Below are 19,803 nucleotides of genomic sequence, written 5' to 3' on the forward strand. Positions count from 1 at the left end.
CTAATTTTGACACCTATGTGCGAGGGTAAGGAGCATGAGAAGAGAATAATCGCTGGGTAGAGAAATGAGAATAGGCGTTAGTGCATTCAGACAACCATCCAAAACCGAGAGGGGGAGAGGAACAAGTTCATGTAAATATTAGACAGTGATGATTTTTGCCCCAACTTGACTCCATGAGTGCATGCTCCAGGGTGAGTGGGAGAGGGAAGGGAATCTGCTGTTTTCTGTATTGCACTCAGTTTCACCATGCATATGCAGTGGGAGAACCCCCCCTCACACAGAGTGTGTTCTTACTGTTTTGAGGCACTCTATGTCTGGTGTTCAGTTGATCTGTTCACGCGTTGAAGGTAAAACTGAGAAACCTTATGTCTGTCTCTGCCATTGCATTGCTAAGGTATTTTCAGGGATAGTATTGGCCAAAGGCAAAGATTACCTTTTACAATGACTTTAGAAATGAACACCTTTATAAAATGGGGTTCCAGTGTAATCTAATAAAGCTGGAGCGTAGCAGACCTATTAAATTGTGGTGAAAAAATAAAGTAGGAAGGAAGATAGTGTAAAAGTAAATTACAGATGGTCTTAAATGACATGCTGAACGATTTAGTTATTTGAAGGCACTGGAGAGTCCCTCCGTTTGAGATGAAAAATAACTTTAGATAATATCAGTATTTTGGAGTAGTAATTCTCAAACCATGTTACCGTGGTTTAACAAGCTATATTGAGGATTTCTGTCACTCTGATTAAATAATTTAGTGAGTTTCTTACGCAATTTCCAGGAAAACATTAATGACTAGAATATTCCCAATTTTAAGTTTTTCTCCTGTGGTGAAGTAACAAAGAAATGTTCATAGAAAAAGTCAAGAACTTTAGTTTGGGAGCATATGTTTTCCATCAATACATGGTAATGGCTGTGTTTTTATGTTGTGTGTATAAAAAGGTCGCTTTTCCACTAGCAAATGAGATCTAACTAAATATGTCAGTATTTCATGGCAAATTTTGTGAAACACCATTAAGAATTTAGATGAACCTTTGCTGGAACAAGTGTGACCGCCTTACTCATAATGAAGAAAGACTAGAGACATGGAGATCAGTTGTCTTAAATCTTTTCTTTCTTTAATCTTGTATTTATTTGGTGAATGTGCATAAATGCTTAAAATAGCCAACTAGCATATATTTGTGAATTCACTATACATCCTTAAAAGGAGTTTTCTAGAGGACTCAGAAAACCTATATAATACAATCCATATCCTCAATAGCCATAAATTTTACTTGGTGAACAAAAACGTCCCCAGTGGTATAATTTGTAATATAGTGCTAACTTGACATGGGTATTCGGAAAGGCAGTAATCATCAAGCCTTTAAGCAATCAGAGAACATTTCCTAAGAGAGATGAGACTTGCGCTGGATTTCATAATCCAGAAAGGCTTGTCTGGAAGGAGCAGCATGTACAGTGAACAGGGACGGTGGTCTGATTGGAATAGAGTGTATTTACTGGGGCCTCCTGGAAAACAGGTTTGATCAAATTATGAACGTGATCCCAAAGCATAATGTTGTCTTAAACCGTCTTAAAACTAGCTATGTGATTCATCCTTTATAACTCCTCAAAGTTTGTTTGTTTGTTTATAACTCTTCAGAGTTTTAAAAACGGAACGCGTGAATCTTTAAATATTTCTGGAGGGCAGGGTGTTACTTTTTGTAACTGCTTACATATCCTGTCATCTTTAAACCACTGGAGCAATTTTGGTAAAACCCATTCATCCATAAGTATTTAATGCGTGTCTCAGATGTGACAGGCAGTGCACGCCAGAGTCCCACTCTCAGAGATCTTACTTCCTAGTTGTGGAGGGGAGTGGCCAGGCATGGAAGATGGACAAGAAGACAGTCCATTCAGGGAAAGGATGAGTATGTTGTCATTTGTATTTGTAAGGTGGTCAGAAAAGGGTAACTTTTCAAGAAAGGGATATTGTTTCAGAAGCAGAAAACAAAAGTTAGTAGTGAATAGTCTATGGCATTTTTCAAAAAAACTTTGACAATTTATTTTTCTCATAGGAATGTATTTGCTAGGGTGTAAAAGGGAACAGTCAGTTGCTCAATTCCGTGTGCTCACGCATTGATCTTTCAGATGAACGCACTGGACACCCTCGGTCAGACTGCTCTGCACAGAGCTGCCCTCGCAGGCCACCTGCAGACCTGCCGCCTCCTGCTGAGTTACGGCTCCGATCCCTCCATCATCTCCTTACAAGGCTTTACGGCAGCACAGATGGGGAACGAAGCCGTGCAGCAGATTCTGAGCGGTGAGTCCAAGCAGATAAACGGTGTGGTCTCAGCTTCCCGTTTCACGGCACTCATCTAAGTGGGCTAACCTTTCACTGCTTGCTTTAAGTAGCTCTTCCAAACGCTTTCTTTGCCTGAGTATTTCTCCTACCTCCCCTTGCTCACAGTTTGTGACTGAGGCCCTTCCTATCAGGCTTTTTCGTGGAGTGAGGTAGGTGTCATGAGGAGACATTCTCTTTTTTTTTCAATTTTAAATTGAAAACCTGACTCATGGGTGTGCCGATCAGAAGTGACTGAAGGCTCATATAAACAGTGTGGAATTACAGTAGCTCTCAAATCTATCAAATAGAGAAAATTAGAAATCATTCATATGGTGATGATCTTTAATTGATTGTTCTTACACATGTGATAGCCTGACCTGCTTTTTTGTAATTCTTAACTTCCTTGTCCCATTATGAGATTATCTTGGTTTTCTTCTAGCTGAAATGTAATTATGAAGTCTTGCTGAACGTTAGTGCCTACCTAGAACAGCGTTAGATGGTTTACCTCTTTAACTTATTGAAGGAGATCAAACGTAAACAAATATGAAAGTAGATTAGTTTCCCAAGCCTCCAAGTTAGAGGAAATAACACAATCTAGCCATTAAAGAATCATGAACTAGATACAGAATTAATTTGGTATAATTGACTCTTCTTTCCCATCCCTTTTATTTTGTCTGTGGGCTCTATCTGCTCTAGAACGACATAACCGACTGGAAGAGTTAAATGGAGAAGGAAGGCTACAGACTAGGAACCCAAAGTTCAGTTGCTTCCTCCTGCCTATAACCCAGTAGTTCTTTCTTCCAGCAGCACAATGCCCCTCTTTTCGTAATGAATATTTTATAATATCCCCTTTTCTTATACAGAAATGAAGTGTATAAACAATGTGACCTAACTCTACAGCTACCTTCCAAAAATCTCATATTAAATGCCCTAACTATAATATAGAGAATGACAGTAAGTTACACTAAAAGAGTTTATACTTATTGTAATAGTAATAGCTTGAGCAAAACTACACCAGAAGATAAAAATATACCCACAAATTTATGACGGGTCCCCCCCAAAGTACAACACAGTTGAGCATCAGAGCTGTATACTGAAATAGGGAACTTTCCAGACTTGTGAGCTCATATGTGTTAGAGCTGAATCAGAGCTAACCAGCCTCCTAAGAGAGTGCCACATTGTAAGAGCTAGTAATTAGGATTTACTTTCCTCAAGCTAATTTATTGGTGTATAGTGTCATAGAACTCCAGTCTTAGATAGTTGATCTCGAGACAGTTAAAGTAAGACCTATAAGACACCTTTACTATCAAAACTAAGAAGATCTTAAAGGAATGAAATGTCCTGTTATAGGATTTCAAGCTTTAAACTATGAAAAACGTGACTTCATTTAACTTCCTGTTTCTACAGAGCAATAGAACATTTACTTAAGGTAATCATGCTTTGACTAGGAAATAGTTCTGCCTTCTCAGTAAATTCTAATATAATTTCCGAAGGCTGTGATTTTTGTTCAAACATTCTAAATTTTTTTCTTACACTTTTCCCCAAGAACCATTTAGTGCTGAGTTTTAAGTTAGTTTCTTTAAATTATAACCATAAATCAGGCAAACAGATAGCTATCACGTTAAAATTTCTAATAATACTATGCATGATTTAGAGATAATTGACAAAATGGAGAAGAAAGGATTGAGTAAATTAGGCAGATTAGATCCATTAATGTTTTTTAAATGTCTTCTAAATCAATGCAGTTAGAATATATGACTTCTGGTAAAAGATAAAATTAAATACTGAATCAAATGAAATATATTATTCAATTATTCTGATAATTCTTCTTAAAAGTTTGTTTGGAAGATAAAACACTGAATAGGTAATTAAATGCTTAACATAGGATATGCCAGAACTCTTTGGTTTAATTTTTAATATTCTTTATTGATAGGGAAAAATAATACAGATAGTAGAATTATATGATAAAATCTTGCCCATCGAAAGGATTTGAAATGGGAATTGTTTTTTGTTTGTAAGAGGATACAATTTTTTTTTATTTTTAGTGTTATTAGAGAGAGCACACACGCATGAGTGGGAGAGAGCAGCAGAAAGAGAGAGAGGGAGGGAGGGAAGGAGAGAGACTCTTAAGCAGGCTCCGTGCTGAGCAGGGCTTGATCTCACAACCCTGGGATCATGACCTGAGCTGAAATCAAGAATCAGTCACGCAACCAACTAAACCACCCAGGCACCCCGAGGATAACAATTTTTTAAACTAATATTTCTATGAGTAACTTGTGTATCTATAGTCAGTGGACCATGTACTAGCTGGACTTTTTGATTATACCTAAATTTACTAATCCAATTTCAGGTTATATCTGTGATGACTTCTAAAAGAATGCATCAGTCATATAGGATGTATACCAGGTTATTGGAGTACTGTTCTGGGCAACATTTTTTTAAAGATACATTTAAATAATAATGCTGATACCAGGTTTAAGATCCAGTTTTAGAAACCTGCACTTCTAGCTCCCAAGTCAGTTATTGCCAATAGTTTACATTAAGAAAGTTTGAATTGGGGGCGCCTGGGTGGCTCAGTCGGTTACGTGTCCAATTCTTGGTCTCAGCTCAGGTCATGATCTCATGGTTCATAGGTTCAAGCCCCACATCAGGCTCTGTACTGACAGTGCAGGTCCTGCTTGGGACTCTTTCTTTCTCTCTCTGTGCTCCTTCCCCACTTGTGTGCTTGCTCTTTTTCTCTCTTTCTCTCAAAATAAATAAATACTTTAAAAATAGAATAAAGTTTTAATTGTAAACTGTTGGCAGTATTTATGTCAGAATTAATGTCTGATAGCTTTTTTATAAACCAGAATTTTATTTATTTATTTTTAAATGTTTATTTTTGAGAGAAAGAGGGAGAGAGACAGAGTGTGAGTGGGGGAGGGGCGGAGAGAGGGAGACACAGAATCCAAAGCAGACTCCAGGCTCTGAGCTGTCAGCACAGAGCCCCATGCAGAGCTCGAACTCAAGAATCGTGAGATCATGACCTGAGCCAAAGTCAGACGCTTAACTGACTGAGCCACCCAGGTGCCCCAATAAACCAGAATTTTAAAACATGCTTTCAGAAGATTTGACTTTTTTCTCCAGACCTGCTTTCTCTATATCTGTTCTGTCCAATATAGTAGCTACTAGCTACATGTGGCTAAATTTAAATTAATTAAAATTAAATAAAAGTTTTAAATCTGTTCATCAGTTGTCCTAGCCACATGTGACTAGTGGCTACTATATTAGCATAGATAAAGAATATTCCCAGCATCACGATAGTTCTTTTAAATAGTACATTTAGGCTAGACCTTGCATGAAATATTCTTTTTTTTTTTTTTTTTAATATTCTTATTTCTAGGGGAGAGAGAGAGACAGCATGAGCAGGGGAGGGTCAGAGAGAGAAAGGGAGATACAGACTCTGAAACAGGCTCCAGGCTCTGAGCTGGCAGTCAGCACAGAGCCCGACGCGGGGCTCGAACCCACCAACCGCGAGATCATGACCTAAGCGAAAGTCAGACGCTTAACTGACTAAGCCACCCAGGCGCCCCAAAATATTTTTTTTTAAATGTTTGTTTATTTTTGAGAGAGAGAGTGTGATGGGGGAGAGGCAGAGAGAGAGAGACAGAATCTGAAGCAGGCTCCAGGCCCTGAGCTATCAGCACAGAGCCTGATGTGAGCTGCAAGATTATGACCTGAACCGAAGTCAGATGCTCAACCGACTGAGCCACCCGGGTGCCCTAGCATGAATTATTCTGACTGTATATTCCAGTATGATTATTCCATTACTTTTACCTAATTATTTATAGAGGTAAGGATTTGGGGATTTAAAATAGCTAAATTAAACACTGAAATCCCCACTTACATTTGCACATTGAAATAAGTCAGTAAGACCTATTGCCAGTCCAGTTAACTGCCAGTCTACAGGAGATTTTTTTTTTTTTTTTTAATAATAATAAACTGCCTTCAACATTTGAAACTTTAAGTTTGGGTCGTGTCCTTTCCTGTCCTGTCCTGTCCTAAATTCTGGTGAGCCAGAATAGAATTGGAGAAAAAATTAGAAGTTTATCTTTAGCCTTGACTCTAGGTGAAATCTTTAATTTCATACTCTGCAAAAGCCAGTGTGCTTACAAAGGAATTTACTAATACAGTACTTCGACTCTCAGCTACTCTTCTTTTACCTATGTAAAAACTTTTCACTTCATTTTTATATCCTTTCAATTCTGTTTCTCTTTGTATAAAGCTCCTGGAGTGTATATATATCCTTGCAGCTACTACTTTGGTCCCATTGTTTCTAAAAATGAATCTCTTCTAAGCCTGTTCAGGATTTATAATGGATGCAAGCTCTACACTTTCTATAGTAATTAATCAATATCTTTAAATAGCTACCTTCTACTCTTTGACAAGGAGTAACAATTTCTCCATAGTTCTCAGAAGTATTTTTATATTTGCATAAAAATTTTTGCTTTTTTGTAAAATTATAACCCTTTGCAAGTAGTCTGTATCAAGACCAATACTCCAGTTAGAAATAATTCATAGAATTAAAACACTTATCCATATGAATTGTATCCTTCAAATGCTAGAATCTGAAAATACCCAAAGTCCTAACTCTATATACATAAACAATTGTCATTTCATTTTGTTGAAGTGATAAACCAAAAATATTACCTATAGATATCCAAAGGATGTTTCAATGAGCTTCACCAACCTCCCGAATTACTGTCACAGAGACGTGACTCACCCATCAATGCAGCAATACCATACACAACAAGAAAGAAGGTAAATGAGACAACAGAGAACAGGATAAAGGCAACCAAAGAAAGAGCAATGGTGGGCCAGACACACTGACCACAATATAAAATAGCACGGAGGTCCGTTCAGCAAATGCTTTCTGATGAGCAAGACCTGATTTCTTTCCTCAACAGTTCTCCAAACTAATGAGTAATAAACTCTCATCTTAAGAAAAGTACTTACTAATGTTTCAAAAATGTACTTCATTATATGAAATACTCTCCTTTCCTCCCTTTAATCTTAGCATTTTATCTGCTAAGTATTACCATGACTAATTAAACACAGTTTAACTTTTATGGAAGAGTGCTCATAACTTATGCTATAAAAGCCACTCTCCTGAATGAAGCACTTTAGAAAGAGCTGAAGTTATTCTGAAATCTAAAACCTTTTCATAGCATCACTTACTCTTCCCGTGTAGACAGTGGACTCAAGAAAGGCTCTTTGATCACAAGATAATGTAGTCTTAAATCTGAAAGAGGATATAAGGGAACTCAACACTCACTTTATTGGTGCGAAAACTAAGCTGTGAAGTGATTTGGCCATCATTACCCTTAAAATCCAAGTCTCCTAGACTTCACTCCTTTTGTATTAGGTGAGTGTGTATACATATGCGCATTATAAAGGCCACATGTAATGTCCACAAACATATTTTGAGTGACGTATTTGTGCATTGTTTTCTTTAAAAAATTTTTTATTTGGGCCAATATGTAATGAATTTTTGGTTTATATTAATCAAAACACTTCATTCGTTAACCTCATACTTTTCTAGACCTAACGGCCTAATCTGATTATTCCATTTGGCATTTGTGTCATGCCTCCCAATTGTTCAGACATTTTTAATTGCATTTCCCTGAAGCCATTCAATAAATATGAGTTAATGTGAATTTTAGTATACTGATTATATTTTTTAAGATCATTAATTTTAGGAGTAGTACTTCTGTTTCATATTGAGAAAGTTGAGTCCAAAAAGAAAAAGGCTAAGCATTGAGTACTGAAAAGTTGAGTGGTCTTTCCCTAGGTTTGCACAACAGAATCAACAGCAAAGCTTTTGCTACAGCACTTTGTAAGACCAAAGTATCATAAAGATGTGCTTGATACTGTGTTCTAGGTTTCTTTATTCCCCTTTGCCAAGTTTTGGCCAGAAGATTTGAAGGCTAGAATAGTAGGGATGGAGAGGATTTATGTGTCTTTGAATTTATTTAAATGTAGCTTAGGATAGCGGTGCCTGCGTAGCTCAGTCCGTTAAGCATCCAACTCTTGATCTGGGCTCAGGTCACAATCTCACAATTTGTAAATTCAAGCCCCATGTTGGGCTCTGGGCTGACAACATAGAGCTTGCTTGAAATCTGTCTCTCTCTCTGTCTCTCCCTCTTTAACCCCCTCCCCGCCCTGATCTCTCTCTCACTCTCTCTCAAAATAAATACTTTTTTTTTTAATTTAGCTTAGGATGAGATGGATGTTAATTGAAATAAGCCGCTTTTTTCTTATCTGAAAACAATTTACAAAAATCTGTAGATTAGATCTCAGGAATTTCTGACCCCTTAATCTCTTTTTCCATTCACCAAGTAATTTTCCCTTCTTAACTCTGTGATTCCTTAAAAATTAACACTAATCTTTCTTCTCTTTTATTCAGAAAGTACACCTATACGAACTTCTGACGTTGACTATCGACTTTTAGAGGCATCTAAAGCTGGAGACTTGGAAACTGTGAAGGTAAATCAGTGCTTTTCACATCTCACGTGGCACAGTTGAACTTTGCTAACCAATTCATTTTAAGCTTCTAAGTGAAACAATTAAATTCCAAACAATAAAAGGGAAGAACCAAGTCGATCCATAAAGCAGGAAGATTTCCTAGTCTGTGCTTTATATCTATTAAACCAATTTTAGTCACTTTTCTTCTGATTATATGAAAGCTCTTTTATTTTCAGTTACATTAATGAAACTGTTATTTTTGGCCGCATTTGTAAATTTCCAAGCTAGTTCAAGCCCAGGTAATATTACTATAAATTTCAAAACAATTTTTGAAATTTCTGAAATTTCTTCAGCTTTTCCAGGAGACTCTCACAATTGCTCTAGGAAAGTATTCTTATGATCCTACAACCATTTGGAATTACTTATGTACAGAGGATGGATTTTCTTTTCTATGTAACTCTGCTTGCCAGGAAAATTTTAATAGCCTTTATTTGTGGTATAGAAACATGGTTATAGATTTATGAAATAATAGTCTGATCTTGAATATTTTTTTTAAAAAAACACTCTTCCTATCTATAACCACTCCTGCAGGGATGATAGAAAGAAGCAGCATTTGGTTCTTGGTTCTTTGTCTTGTTTGTAATCTTTTTTTTTTTAAGAAAAGCTAATGTGAAATTGGCACTGATGGCCATAACAGGTTAATTTTTACAAACTAAACTTTGTCACTTCTTATGAAGCAACCTCTTTTTGTGGTTTTTAACAAACTACTTTTAGCATTCTTACTGCTGTGTATTACTAGAAAATGACAACAAATGCTTTCAAGTTCTGTTGCCTAGAAATTTTATTTTTGTTTCGGTATGTGGCCATTTCTAACATCATTTCCATCTTACATGAACATCTAAATTATTTGAAGGAAAATAGTAAATTTTATTGTAATGGCCACTGGGGAGAAATTTTAAAGTTCTCTTAGATCTAAAATTATGTACTTTTTTCCCTTAATTAAAATTACATACTTCTTATCATTTGAAATGTATCCTAATAAAAGAAAATCTTTAGGGGCGCCTGGGTAGCTCAGTTGTTTAAGTGTCTGACTCTGGGTTTCAGCTCAGGTCATGATCTCCGGGTTCCTGGGACCAAACCCTGTGTCGGCCTCTGTGCTGACACCACAGAGCCTGAGCCTGCTTGGGATTCTCTCTCTCCCTTCCTACTCCTCCCCTACTCGTGTGTCACACACTCTCCCTCTTGCGCACTCTTTCTGCCTCTCAAAATAAATAAACTTTTTAAAAAAATCTTTAAATAGAAAAGTGATCAGGACTCCTTTTCTGCACCGCAGCATGATAATCTTGGCTCCAGACTTACCACATGTGCCCATTATCATTAAATTAATAGTTTAGTATTTTCCATTTATGTAGTTTTTAATTCCATATGTTCTGTATGTACTGATAGGCAAATATACCACAGCTTTCAGGTTTCCTAACCATTCTATTCACAGTAAAGGCCAAATATATTTGTATAAATGGAATGGAAGTGGAAGAAGAAAAGCACAGCACAGATTGAGAATTAACTGGGGTGGGTTGCTTTCCCTCGAGACTTCAGAAAGTATCTTTTAAAAAATAGGATTAGAAGCAAGGCTGTCTGCTGAGTAAAGTATTTGAAATTATGGAGACCAGGTGAGAAGGATGCCAGGATGCTTTGGCATTCAAAAGGTAAGTGAAATTGAACAGAGAATAAAGAACGTCCAAATATTAGAAATCAAATATTCAATAAGCAGAATGGGCTTTTATTTTTGTAAGCTGGCAAAATGAGGTGTGCTTTTTTCCCGACCTCATCCCTCTTGCCAGTATTCTCTGCAAGGAAAAAAAAATGAATTTAGAGTATAATAGCCTGAAGAAACACTAGGAGCAACACGAAGCAGCTTTAATCATGTAAGATACCACTAGAAGGCGTTTGCTACCAGTGTTTGTATCCTTTCTTTTTACTTTATGTATTCATTTATATTTCATTTTGTTTTTTGATTCTATAGTTTATGTATTAATGTAGCCACAGATTCACTTGTCAATGAGAGGGTACGATATATGACCTGGCCAGGTGACAATGACTCCTCAGAGTTTAGAGTCTGGGGCTTCTCCACATAGAGCTGATGAGATCGTAGGCTCTCTCTCATGGCCCAGACTTCCCTCTGTCATGTGAGCCTTGTACCACCTGAAAAGCCTGTTTCTACTCTCCCAACATTGAAGGTGCCTACCCAGTAAGTCTGCAGAAGCAGGTGCCTTCCAGGTTCTTAGTTTTTATATAATGATAGCTCATTACAGTGGCAGGAGTGGCAGCAAGATTGTCAAATGCCTGGAAAGCCCTGCCATCATACCTCATAGCCTAGAAAATGTCACTGTTCTCTCGGCTTTTTTGACTTCTTCTGTTACCTTTCTTCGCATCACTTCCCTGAATGCAGGTAATTAAGACAGTAAGCAAAGATAGAGCAGAAAGATCAAGAGATGACAAATCAGGAAAATCGGGTTTGAGTCTTCATTGTACCCTTGACCTTGCCGACTCTATGAAAAAAGACAAGCTCCTTAGCCTTTCTGAACCTTGGTGTATTTATCCATAAGGTGGAGATGATGAGCAGCTTCTCAGCTAGACAGTAATTCTCTCACTGAAAGAATACGAGATGCTTTGTAAATTGTGGATTATTATTCACATATTATTACTATAATTCATCTATCACCGCCAGTGGCACAGCCCACCAGCCCTCCTTTGCGTCCTCCCACTGCAGTGTAAGCAGACAGAATGGAGCTTGTGCTGAAACAGTAGCATTTGGAAGGAGGTAAAAGGGAAGGCGAAACACCAGACCATGATTGGAATCAGTTTGACTCACAGAGTCAGACAGACATCGCCCAGAGATCAGGTCAAGCACTGGTGACTGCCTGGCATGCTGTAGTGGGGCAGAAGGCTGAGTGGGTAGTCCAGGCAGACGTAATGCAGTTGCCCTGGAGGCTCTTAGCTTGCCACATCCGCAGAGATGGGCACTCTGGGTGGTTCTGCAGTCAGTCGGGGTTGGTCTTGCTCCAGGAAGGAATGGCTGACAGCGTGCGGGACCGGCAGACACGCTGTGGCAGTCAGTCTCGGAGGAAAGCCCTGTGAGGATAAAAAATGAAGGCATCATTTGCCTTGGAAATTCTTACTTTATTATGGGTTTAGTTCTCTTTGATTAGGATTTTGGCCAGGAAATGATGGGGAAAAAAAGATTAAATTACTCTGTAAACAGTAAGAACATTTGTAGACACTGTGAAGCCAGGCATAGTGCTGAGTTTTAAACATGACTTGCATGATCTAATCTTTGGAAATAAATATTCATTAGAAAATTACAGTGTATCCAAGATGCCTGTGGTATTTCGGAGCAAAACCTATGAATAAATACTAATGTTCTTTGTGTGTTTGTGTGTGTGTCACTAAAGCAACTTTGCAGCCCTCAAAATGTGAATTGCAGAGATTTGGAGGGTCGGCATTCTACACCTCTGCACTTCGCAGCAGGCTACAATCGTGTGTCTGTTGTGGAATACCTCCTACACCACGGGGCCGATGTCCACGCCAAAGACAAAGGGTAGGTGCTAGAATTTAGCTGTTTGGGACTTGAAAACTGTTAAATGTTTTTGAAGTCTCAGATTTGTTTCCCTGTTAAAAAAGTGATGCACCTTTTTTAAAATGTAAAGCATTAATAGAAATGTACAGTATAGAAAACAAAAATTCCTTATCGCCCCACCTTCTAGATAAAAATTTTGTTGTAATCCTCCAAATTTTTTAAAAGCATAAATCAGTGAGTATCGTGCTCGTTTTTAACATAAGTGATGAGGCCATTTCATGCAGCCCACTTTGTAATTTGCTTTCTCACCCAGTAGTAGATCTTGAATGTCTTTCCATATCAATACTTAATTGTTCATCTCATCTTTTTAATGCCTATAATAGTATTTTATTGTATTGTATGAATGTGTTTACATCATTTGTAATTTATTGTTTGTCCTTTTTTGTTTTTGCCATTAAAAATGTGTAATCTCTTCCCAAAAGAAGCCATCCATCCCAAAGTCATTGGTATTAATAGACACATAATTTTATTTTTACTAATTCAGATATTCTGTACTTCTCTGTTAGTTTACTAAATTATTTTAATTTATCTAGTCACAGTTTAAAGCAGCCATGGCAGCTAATTAGAAATGTAAGAAGGAAGTTTTAACTGAAATGAGCTTCCATATTCTGAGTTAATTTCATATCATCTCAAAATAGAAATAAGCAAGCACTTTTCTGTGCAATTACATATCAGAGTACTGTAGAATTAAACCATACAATTTAGACTTAATTAGCCATTATGGATTTATCCTTTAAAAGGGACACATCAGACTTGAAGTTTGTAGACCACTGGAGAGCAACCAGCATTTATTTCTACTGACCATTTTAGTTAACACTTAGTATTTTTGATCTCAGAATATTAAAAAAAAATTGCTGCTCTCTAAATAAAAAGGCGTTTGATACCTTGTTTTGTCATGGTTTAAGTGCAACATAAGCATATCCTTCTGTTGCACTCTCTTTATGGGAACAGCTTTTGTATTCTTTTAGATGCCAAGTGCCTCTAACCAGAGCTTAGACTTACCTCAGAATACTTTGTTCATGAGCTGAGGCAGCTGGAGTTTCTCACGCAACTGGAGTTTATGGTTGGTGTCGTTATTTTCCTCACCAAATACTACGGTTCCTGTATCACTTGCATTTTGAGTTTTCATTGCTTGACACCTAAATATTAAATCTTGCATAGAAGCCACTGCTGAATTATTAGGAATTCAGAAATAAAAACCAAAGACAAAAGGTAGAACTTGCCTAAGTAAATCAGTTACATTTTATTGTCTATTTCATAAATAGGCATACCATTTTAGGAAAACCCAAATGAAGAAAAGCTGACTGGATGAAACCAGATTATTGATTATTATTCCTGAAATCACCTTGTAGTATTGCTTTTCATATCAGCAGGACGAAACCTGAATTAAAAGTATTATGATGGAGGGGCTGCCGGGTGGCTCAGTCGGTTGAGCATCCGGCTCTTGATTTCGGCTCAGGTCCTGATCTCACAGTTTGTGGGTTTGAGCCCCATATCAGGCTCCCTGCTGGCAGTGCGGAGCCTGCTTGGCATTCTCTCTCTCTGCCCCGCCCCTGCTTGCACACTCTCTCTCAAAATAAAAAAAACTTAAAAATTTTTTTAATTAAAAAATATATCGTGATAGAACCTTTTCTCTGGGTATATCTGTATGTATTCGAAGCACAGGATTGCTGTGAAATTTATATCCATCACCAAGAAGCCAGGGAAAATCCTTGTATTGAAAGGGGTGTTTTTGAAATTCTTAATCCCTGAAAATAGGTGACTGTATCTTCAAGACCCAAGGGGAATTCTTTCTTTTTAAGTGAGTGTTCAGTATAGTCACCGCCAAAGAAAAATTACATTATTTTTATTATAAGTGTCATTTTAATGCAAAGCTGTTACATGTTTTTAAAATACTTTTCTTTCGTTTAGTGGCTTGGTGCCCCTTCATAATGCTTGTTCATATGGACACTATGAGGTAGCTGAGCTTTTAGTAAGGCACGGGGCCTCTGTCAATGTGGCGGACTTATGGAAATTTACCCCTCTGCATGAAGCAGCCGCTAAAGGAAAATATGAAATCTGCAAGCTCCTTTTAAAAGTATGTAATTTTAAAAATTATAAAATATCAAGTAATTAATTTAATTTTTGGTTAGTATGTAAAATTACATCAAAGTAAATTATTAAGTACAATAAGTGCTGTAGAGATTGCTTCCATTTTCTGTTTTAGGGGGATATTTAAGTGTGATATGATACTTACATAGCTTTGAATAGTGTCTGAAGTATCTTTCTGATAAGTTCAGTTCATCACAATTCATCAAGGTAGGTTTTGGAAAGAGATGCATTTATTTGCATTGTTTATACTTATGGCATTAATATCAGAAAAGATAGTTCAAGGGAAAACAAGTTTTTCGATCAACTTTGATTTTTTTCTTAGTAGCTATATTATTATTAACAAATTCATTGCTCATTATTAAACATTAAACATATATGTCTTGTAAGAACCTTAATACTAGATTTTTATTAAAATACAAAGTAATCTTTAAACAAAGTGATTCATATAAATTTGGGGAATAGAAACAAAATAGTAGAAACTAATAGTTACATGAAACTAACTTACAATTTTGTATTCTTTTTAAATTGAAAGATGTAAAAAATGATTAGACATATATTTGTGTAGTTTTCTGTCTCTTTTTTTAACTAAAAAAACAACTTATGCTGGTTACATATAAATAGATTTCTTGCCTCACCACTTTTATGCCATCAAATATATTTTTATGAGTCTTAAGAATAATAATGTATTTGATGCCCATTTTTATCTTCACTGGGTGGTAAGAAATAACTTCCAGGAAAAACAAACAAAGAACTTCCAGGTCACTATGAATTCACTGTCTGGTTTGGTTTATTCTGAATTTCTCCAGTGGGCTGGTAGCAGTTTGTCAGGCCCATAATAAAGATCCTTGACTTTTATTCATTTCATGTCGCAGGTATAGATGACTCAACTTTTAAAATCAAATTAATTGTTAATACATTTATACCTAATTTTTTGTGAGGTGTTAAGACTTAAAATGAAAATAGTAAAAAAATAAGCAGTCTTTTGTATTGATTGTATTTAGAATTAAGTACTTTTTCCACCAGTCTGTCTTCCTCTTCTTACTTCCTTCTCATGATATACACTAAATATCTTTATATCACTTAAATCTGGTCAAAAAGTAATATCCAGACCATTCTTAAAAGGAAAAGGGGTTTCCAAAGACAGTATGCTGTCTGAGAAAGTATATGACATGACACATTAAAGGTGCCCGGCCCCTTCCCCACTTCACGATAGCCATTGATCCTAAGACTTGGACTTTCCATTGAAAAGTAGTTCCAGAGCTGATCCACCATATTGCTAAGAAGGGAATTTACAAAGTAAAGCCTGGTATTGTCCCTGTTTTTCAAAACACATATAGATACCTTTCCTTAGGTGAGTGAAGGTGAAGTTAAAAATTTTAAAAACCTTAAGAAAGCTACTGTAGAAAATACCAACCCCACTTGGTTTTGTTTGTCTTATTGTCATTGTTTTAGCATGGAGCAGACCCAACCAAAAAGAACAGAGATGGAAACACACCATTAGATTTGGTAAAAGAGGGAGACACGGACATCCAGGACTTGCTACGGGGAGATGCCGCCTTGCTGGACGCGGCTAAGAAAGGCTGCCTGGCAAGGGTGCAGAAGCTCTGCACGCCGGAGAACATCAACTGCAGGGACACCCAGGGCAGGAACTCGACCCCTCTGCACCTGGCAGGTGGGCACCACAGCACCCCCAGGGCTTGCGGCGCTGCCTCGGGTACCCGACACAGCTCCCCAGAAGATGAACATGCTGGACAGAAATAGGAAAATGCTTTCGATTGACATTATTTTATATAACATCTTATCATAAAGGCTCTTAGTCGTGTGAGAGTAGTAGTAGCTGTTCAGTAAGCCGAAAATATTAAAATCGTGACATTTTCCAGCCCTTGTTATTTATATGCAAAGGTATAGATAGTTTTTTCATCTGACATGTTCGCCTTTTCCACTCTAACAGCAGGCTACAATAACCTGGAAGTGGCTGAGTATCTTCTGGAGCACGGAGCAGATGTTAATGCCCAGGACAAAGGCGGTTTAATTCCTCTTCATAATGCAGCATCCTATGGGGTGAGCATGCTACCTTTCAAGTCTAGGAAACTTCACTGATGTTTACTATTTTATCAAATACATACTGTGCATGAAGTAAGCAGATGTCTAAGCAACACTGTAAGTTAGCACAATTTTAATCTTACTGTCTAGAGTGTGTCTGGACTTCCCAGTTAAGCTTAACTATGTTTTTGGTCAAGGGCCATGCCCTTTACAGCTCTCTGTTCTCCTCACATTTGTCTAGCACAGTAATAGATGTATAATGGCTGCTCATTTAATATTTATCATTACAGATAATAGATCCTAGTAGATTTTAGAAACCGTAAGACCCAGGAGGCTTTTTATTCGCAGGCATGGAAACGATGCTTGCTTTTGTTTGTCGTCCACATCTTAAAACATGCAAGTAAAAGGTGGAGCTCGTGGTACGTGTGGGTTCATAGAATTTGATTGAGTAGCTAAAGCCCTACAGTGAGAGTCCAGAGCCGTTCTCAAAGCACTCTGACTGTAACCATCCGCTGAAGGAGGATGAGGAAGGGGAGTGTATTGCAGTGCCTTGATGACCTCTGTTGGAACTGACTGCCTGGAAGTCACCCAGGCCCACTCAGGCCTGAGTCACACAGGAATAATCCCACAGGATGAATGCTCATGTGCTTGTCTGTTCATTCACTGAATCCCCGTTGACTGTAAAAACCCACAGATGCCCGAGTGTACATACCAGGGGTTCTCACAGCTGGAATCACTACTGATGAGGACAGTCTCTGGATTTGCAGAAGCCTAACAAACTATTAAGTAAAACCTAATCATTGGGATTTCCGTATCCTCTTATTCTCTTTCCCCCTTGCCCTTCATAAAGAATGTCCTCATCTTCTCATATCCCCTCTGCAAAAACCAGTATTTCAGAGAGATGACAGTCTGAGTGGCAATACTCTTAAGAAAAACAAACAGTCCAGTTTTGAGTTGCACAGACAGGAAAGAAAATTATTATACTTCCAAATGTCACATAAATTAATTGAAAGTTATCAGACTTACTACATGTATCATTAGTACTGAAATCCTCTTGAAACTGTAGTAATCTGTCCAAAGATGATTATCTTTAATGAGATTTTTTAAAATTTTCCTTTAACTTTCCTTCATATAAGATGCCCAGTTTCACTGTACACCATGTTTCTCCTGAAGGCCAGGTATGCTAAGTATTTACTGCTAACTTCCTACTTATGCAGTTATGTAGAATTTCTTTACCTCTGTGTGAGAACTACAAATATGTATCATTTGGAGATTAATGTTCACTTCTTAGCATGATCCTTCTCTCCATACTGTGTTCCACTAATCCGTTTGCTAAAGCCTCAGTTCAGAGTTTCTAAAGCGGATGGGTTCAGCAGAACTCAAAGCAGAGTCTTTGGAGTAAGGATAGGTGTGGCAGTAGAAGTAGTTCTTGCCCTGACTTGGTAAAGCTTACACTGTCAGTTGTGTGTAGACCACATAGATCCATGTGCTTTTCAGTGCATTTTATACATTGTGGCTGTGGATAAGCTCTGTCCCATCAGTTTTCCCCTGTCACAGCCGTCGCAGCTGTCACAGAGAGCAAAGAAAGTAAAACTTGCTTGGAAAGTAAATAAAGCATTTTACCTTTTAATTCCCATCCTCCTGATCTGAAAGGTGTATGAGATGTTACTTACACATGTGTCATTTGGTGACTCGTACGATGAGAGAATCAAAATGTCCAGTGCTCTCTGTCTTGTGGTTAATGGGAAATGCGGTGCGCAGGTCTTATTTCCTGTTCCCTGGAAGCATCTTGCCATTAGCTGAGGGAGGTGTCATGTAATCAGGGTCCAGAGCAGAGACCCACTGTTCTGTGTCATAAACTTACTTCACTGTCATCCATCTGCTCTCTCCTTCTAACTCCATGGGAGAAAAATAGTGGACGTTTTTTCATTTCATTCTCTCTTCTCATACTATCCTGTGTGCGATCACATCCCTGCTGGTATCCCTCTGTGTAAACGAAGGTAATTTATCGAAGTAAAAATGAACAGAAAATTCTGCAGGCTGCGTAAAGAGCATGTGGTAGAGGTTTGGATCAACATGGTTTGTCCCATCCTTCTACTAAACAATGTTAACAGGCTAGAAAATGTGTTTATAGTAGTTATTTTTACCTCATTGTGTAGGTGGAGTTTTTGAGTCATTAAAAGTCCTTTTGGTATTAACCTTATAAATTCAAAAATCAAATATCTGTGAGTTAATGACAATGTATTGTTATTCACTGAAAGCTTTACCTTTGTGGTTTCTTGAGCTTTCTTTTTTGCCATAGATTTGGCATGTGCAACATGTACCCCCCTCCCAGTAACATCCCTTAGGATTCCCACAGTGATTCTCAGTTGACGGTAGGTGAGATCATCCCCGCCATTGAGAATCTCTGCTCTACAAACTAATTTGACCTAATGCAGTTTGTATAGTGTTTAATCCATTGTTAATAACCATATCAAGTCGGTTTTTATCTCAGTCTCAATTAGTAGATTTAAAACAAGGACGAATGTTAAACACAATATAAAAATTTTTAAAGCTACTTTGTCTTTTAACTGAAAGGTAAATATAATTATATTTTTATTGTCTGGATATATAAATCTCTTTTCTTTCAAAAGTTCCTTTTTATTCATGTTGCAATGAGTGTTGGCTGGATATTTTAATGAAATCATAGGGCTCTGGTCCCCATTTCAGTCCACATTCCTCAGTTAAGGGGGCAAAACACTAGGTACAGTGTATTCATCCCAGTGATGCCCAACCTGGCCTGACTGTATGGTGTTTATGATAAACTGCCCTGAAGTAACAGTTTTGTGGAGATTTTTGTGGTACTTCATATGAAATAGAAACTGCTAAGTTAAAAATAAAGCTGTTTGCAGAATAGTTTTGGGTATAGTGTTACCTGGGTATAGTCCCTGCTTACATGGCTTCTCGCTGATACTATACACTTTGCCATTGTCAACTCTTCAAGAAATGACTCTTGAGTTTTAGTCCAGCAAGCCCTTGCAGGCAGCCATGTATAATGGAAAGACCTGAACCCAGGATCTGAACATCTGCGATCTAGTCTTTAGGCGTTTACTCAGTAGCCCAGCAGTCTTCAGAAGTGCCTTAATCTTTCTGATCCTCAGTTTTCTCATTAGTAGAACTCAGATACCGAAACCTCCTTTTTGGGGTTGTTGTGACTATCAGATGAGATCATGC

General features: G+C 37.6%; 1 protein-coding gene across 1 annotated transcript in view; it reads left to right on the forward strand.

Moving 5' to 3' along the window:
• TNKS (tankyrase) overlaps positions 1 to 19,803 on the forward strand; it is a 211,365-nt gene that overhangs the window by 154,251 nt on the left and 37,311 nt on the right. Inside the window, exons 12-17 of the mRNA XM_039220634.1 lie at positions 2,123 to 2,294; positions 8,761 to 8,840; positions 12,272 to 12,417; positions 14,368 to 14,533; positions 16,000 to 16,219; positions 16,499 to 16,608. Coding sequence (XP_039076565.1) covers positions 2,123 to 2,294; positions 8,761 to 8,840; positions 12,272 to 12,417; positions 14,368 to 14,533; positions 16,000 to 16,219; positions 16,499 to 16,608 — 894 coding nt within the window. The remainder of the gene's footprint in view (positions 1 to 2,122; positions 2,295 to 8,760; positions 8,841 to 12,271; positions 12,418 to 14,367; positions 14,534 to 15,999; positions 16,220 to 16,498; positions 16,609 to 19,803) is intronic.

The sequence above is a fragment of the Hyaena hyaena genome, unplaced genomic scaffold (genome assembly GCF_003009895.1).
Source record: "Hyaena hyaena isolate Hyena2069 unplaced genomic scaffold, ASM300989v1 scaffold_17, whole genome shotgun sequence".
NCBI lineage: Eukaryota > Metazoa > Chordata > Mammalia > Carnivora > Hyaenidae > Hyaena > Hyaena hyaena.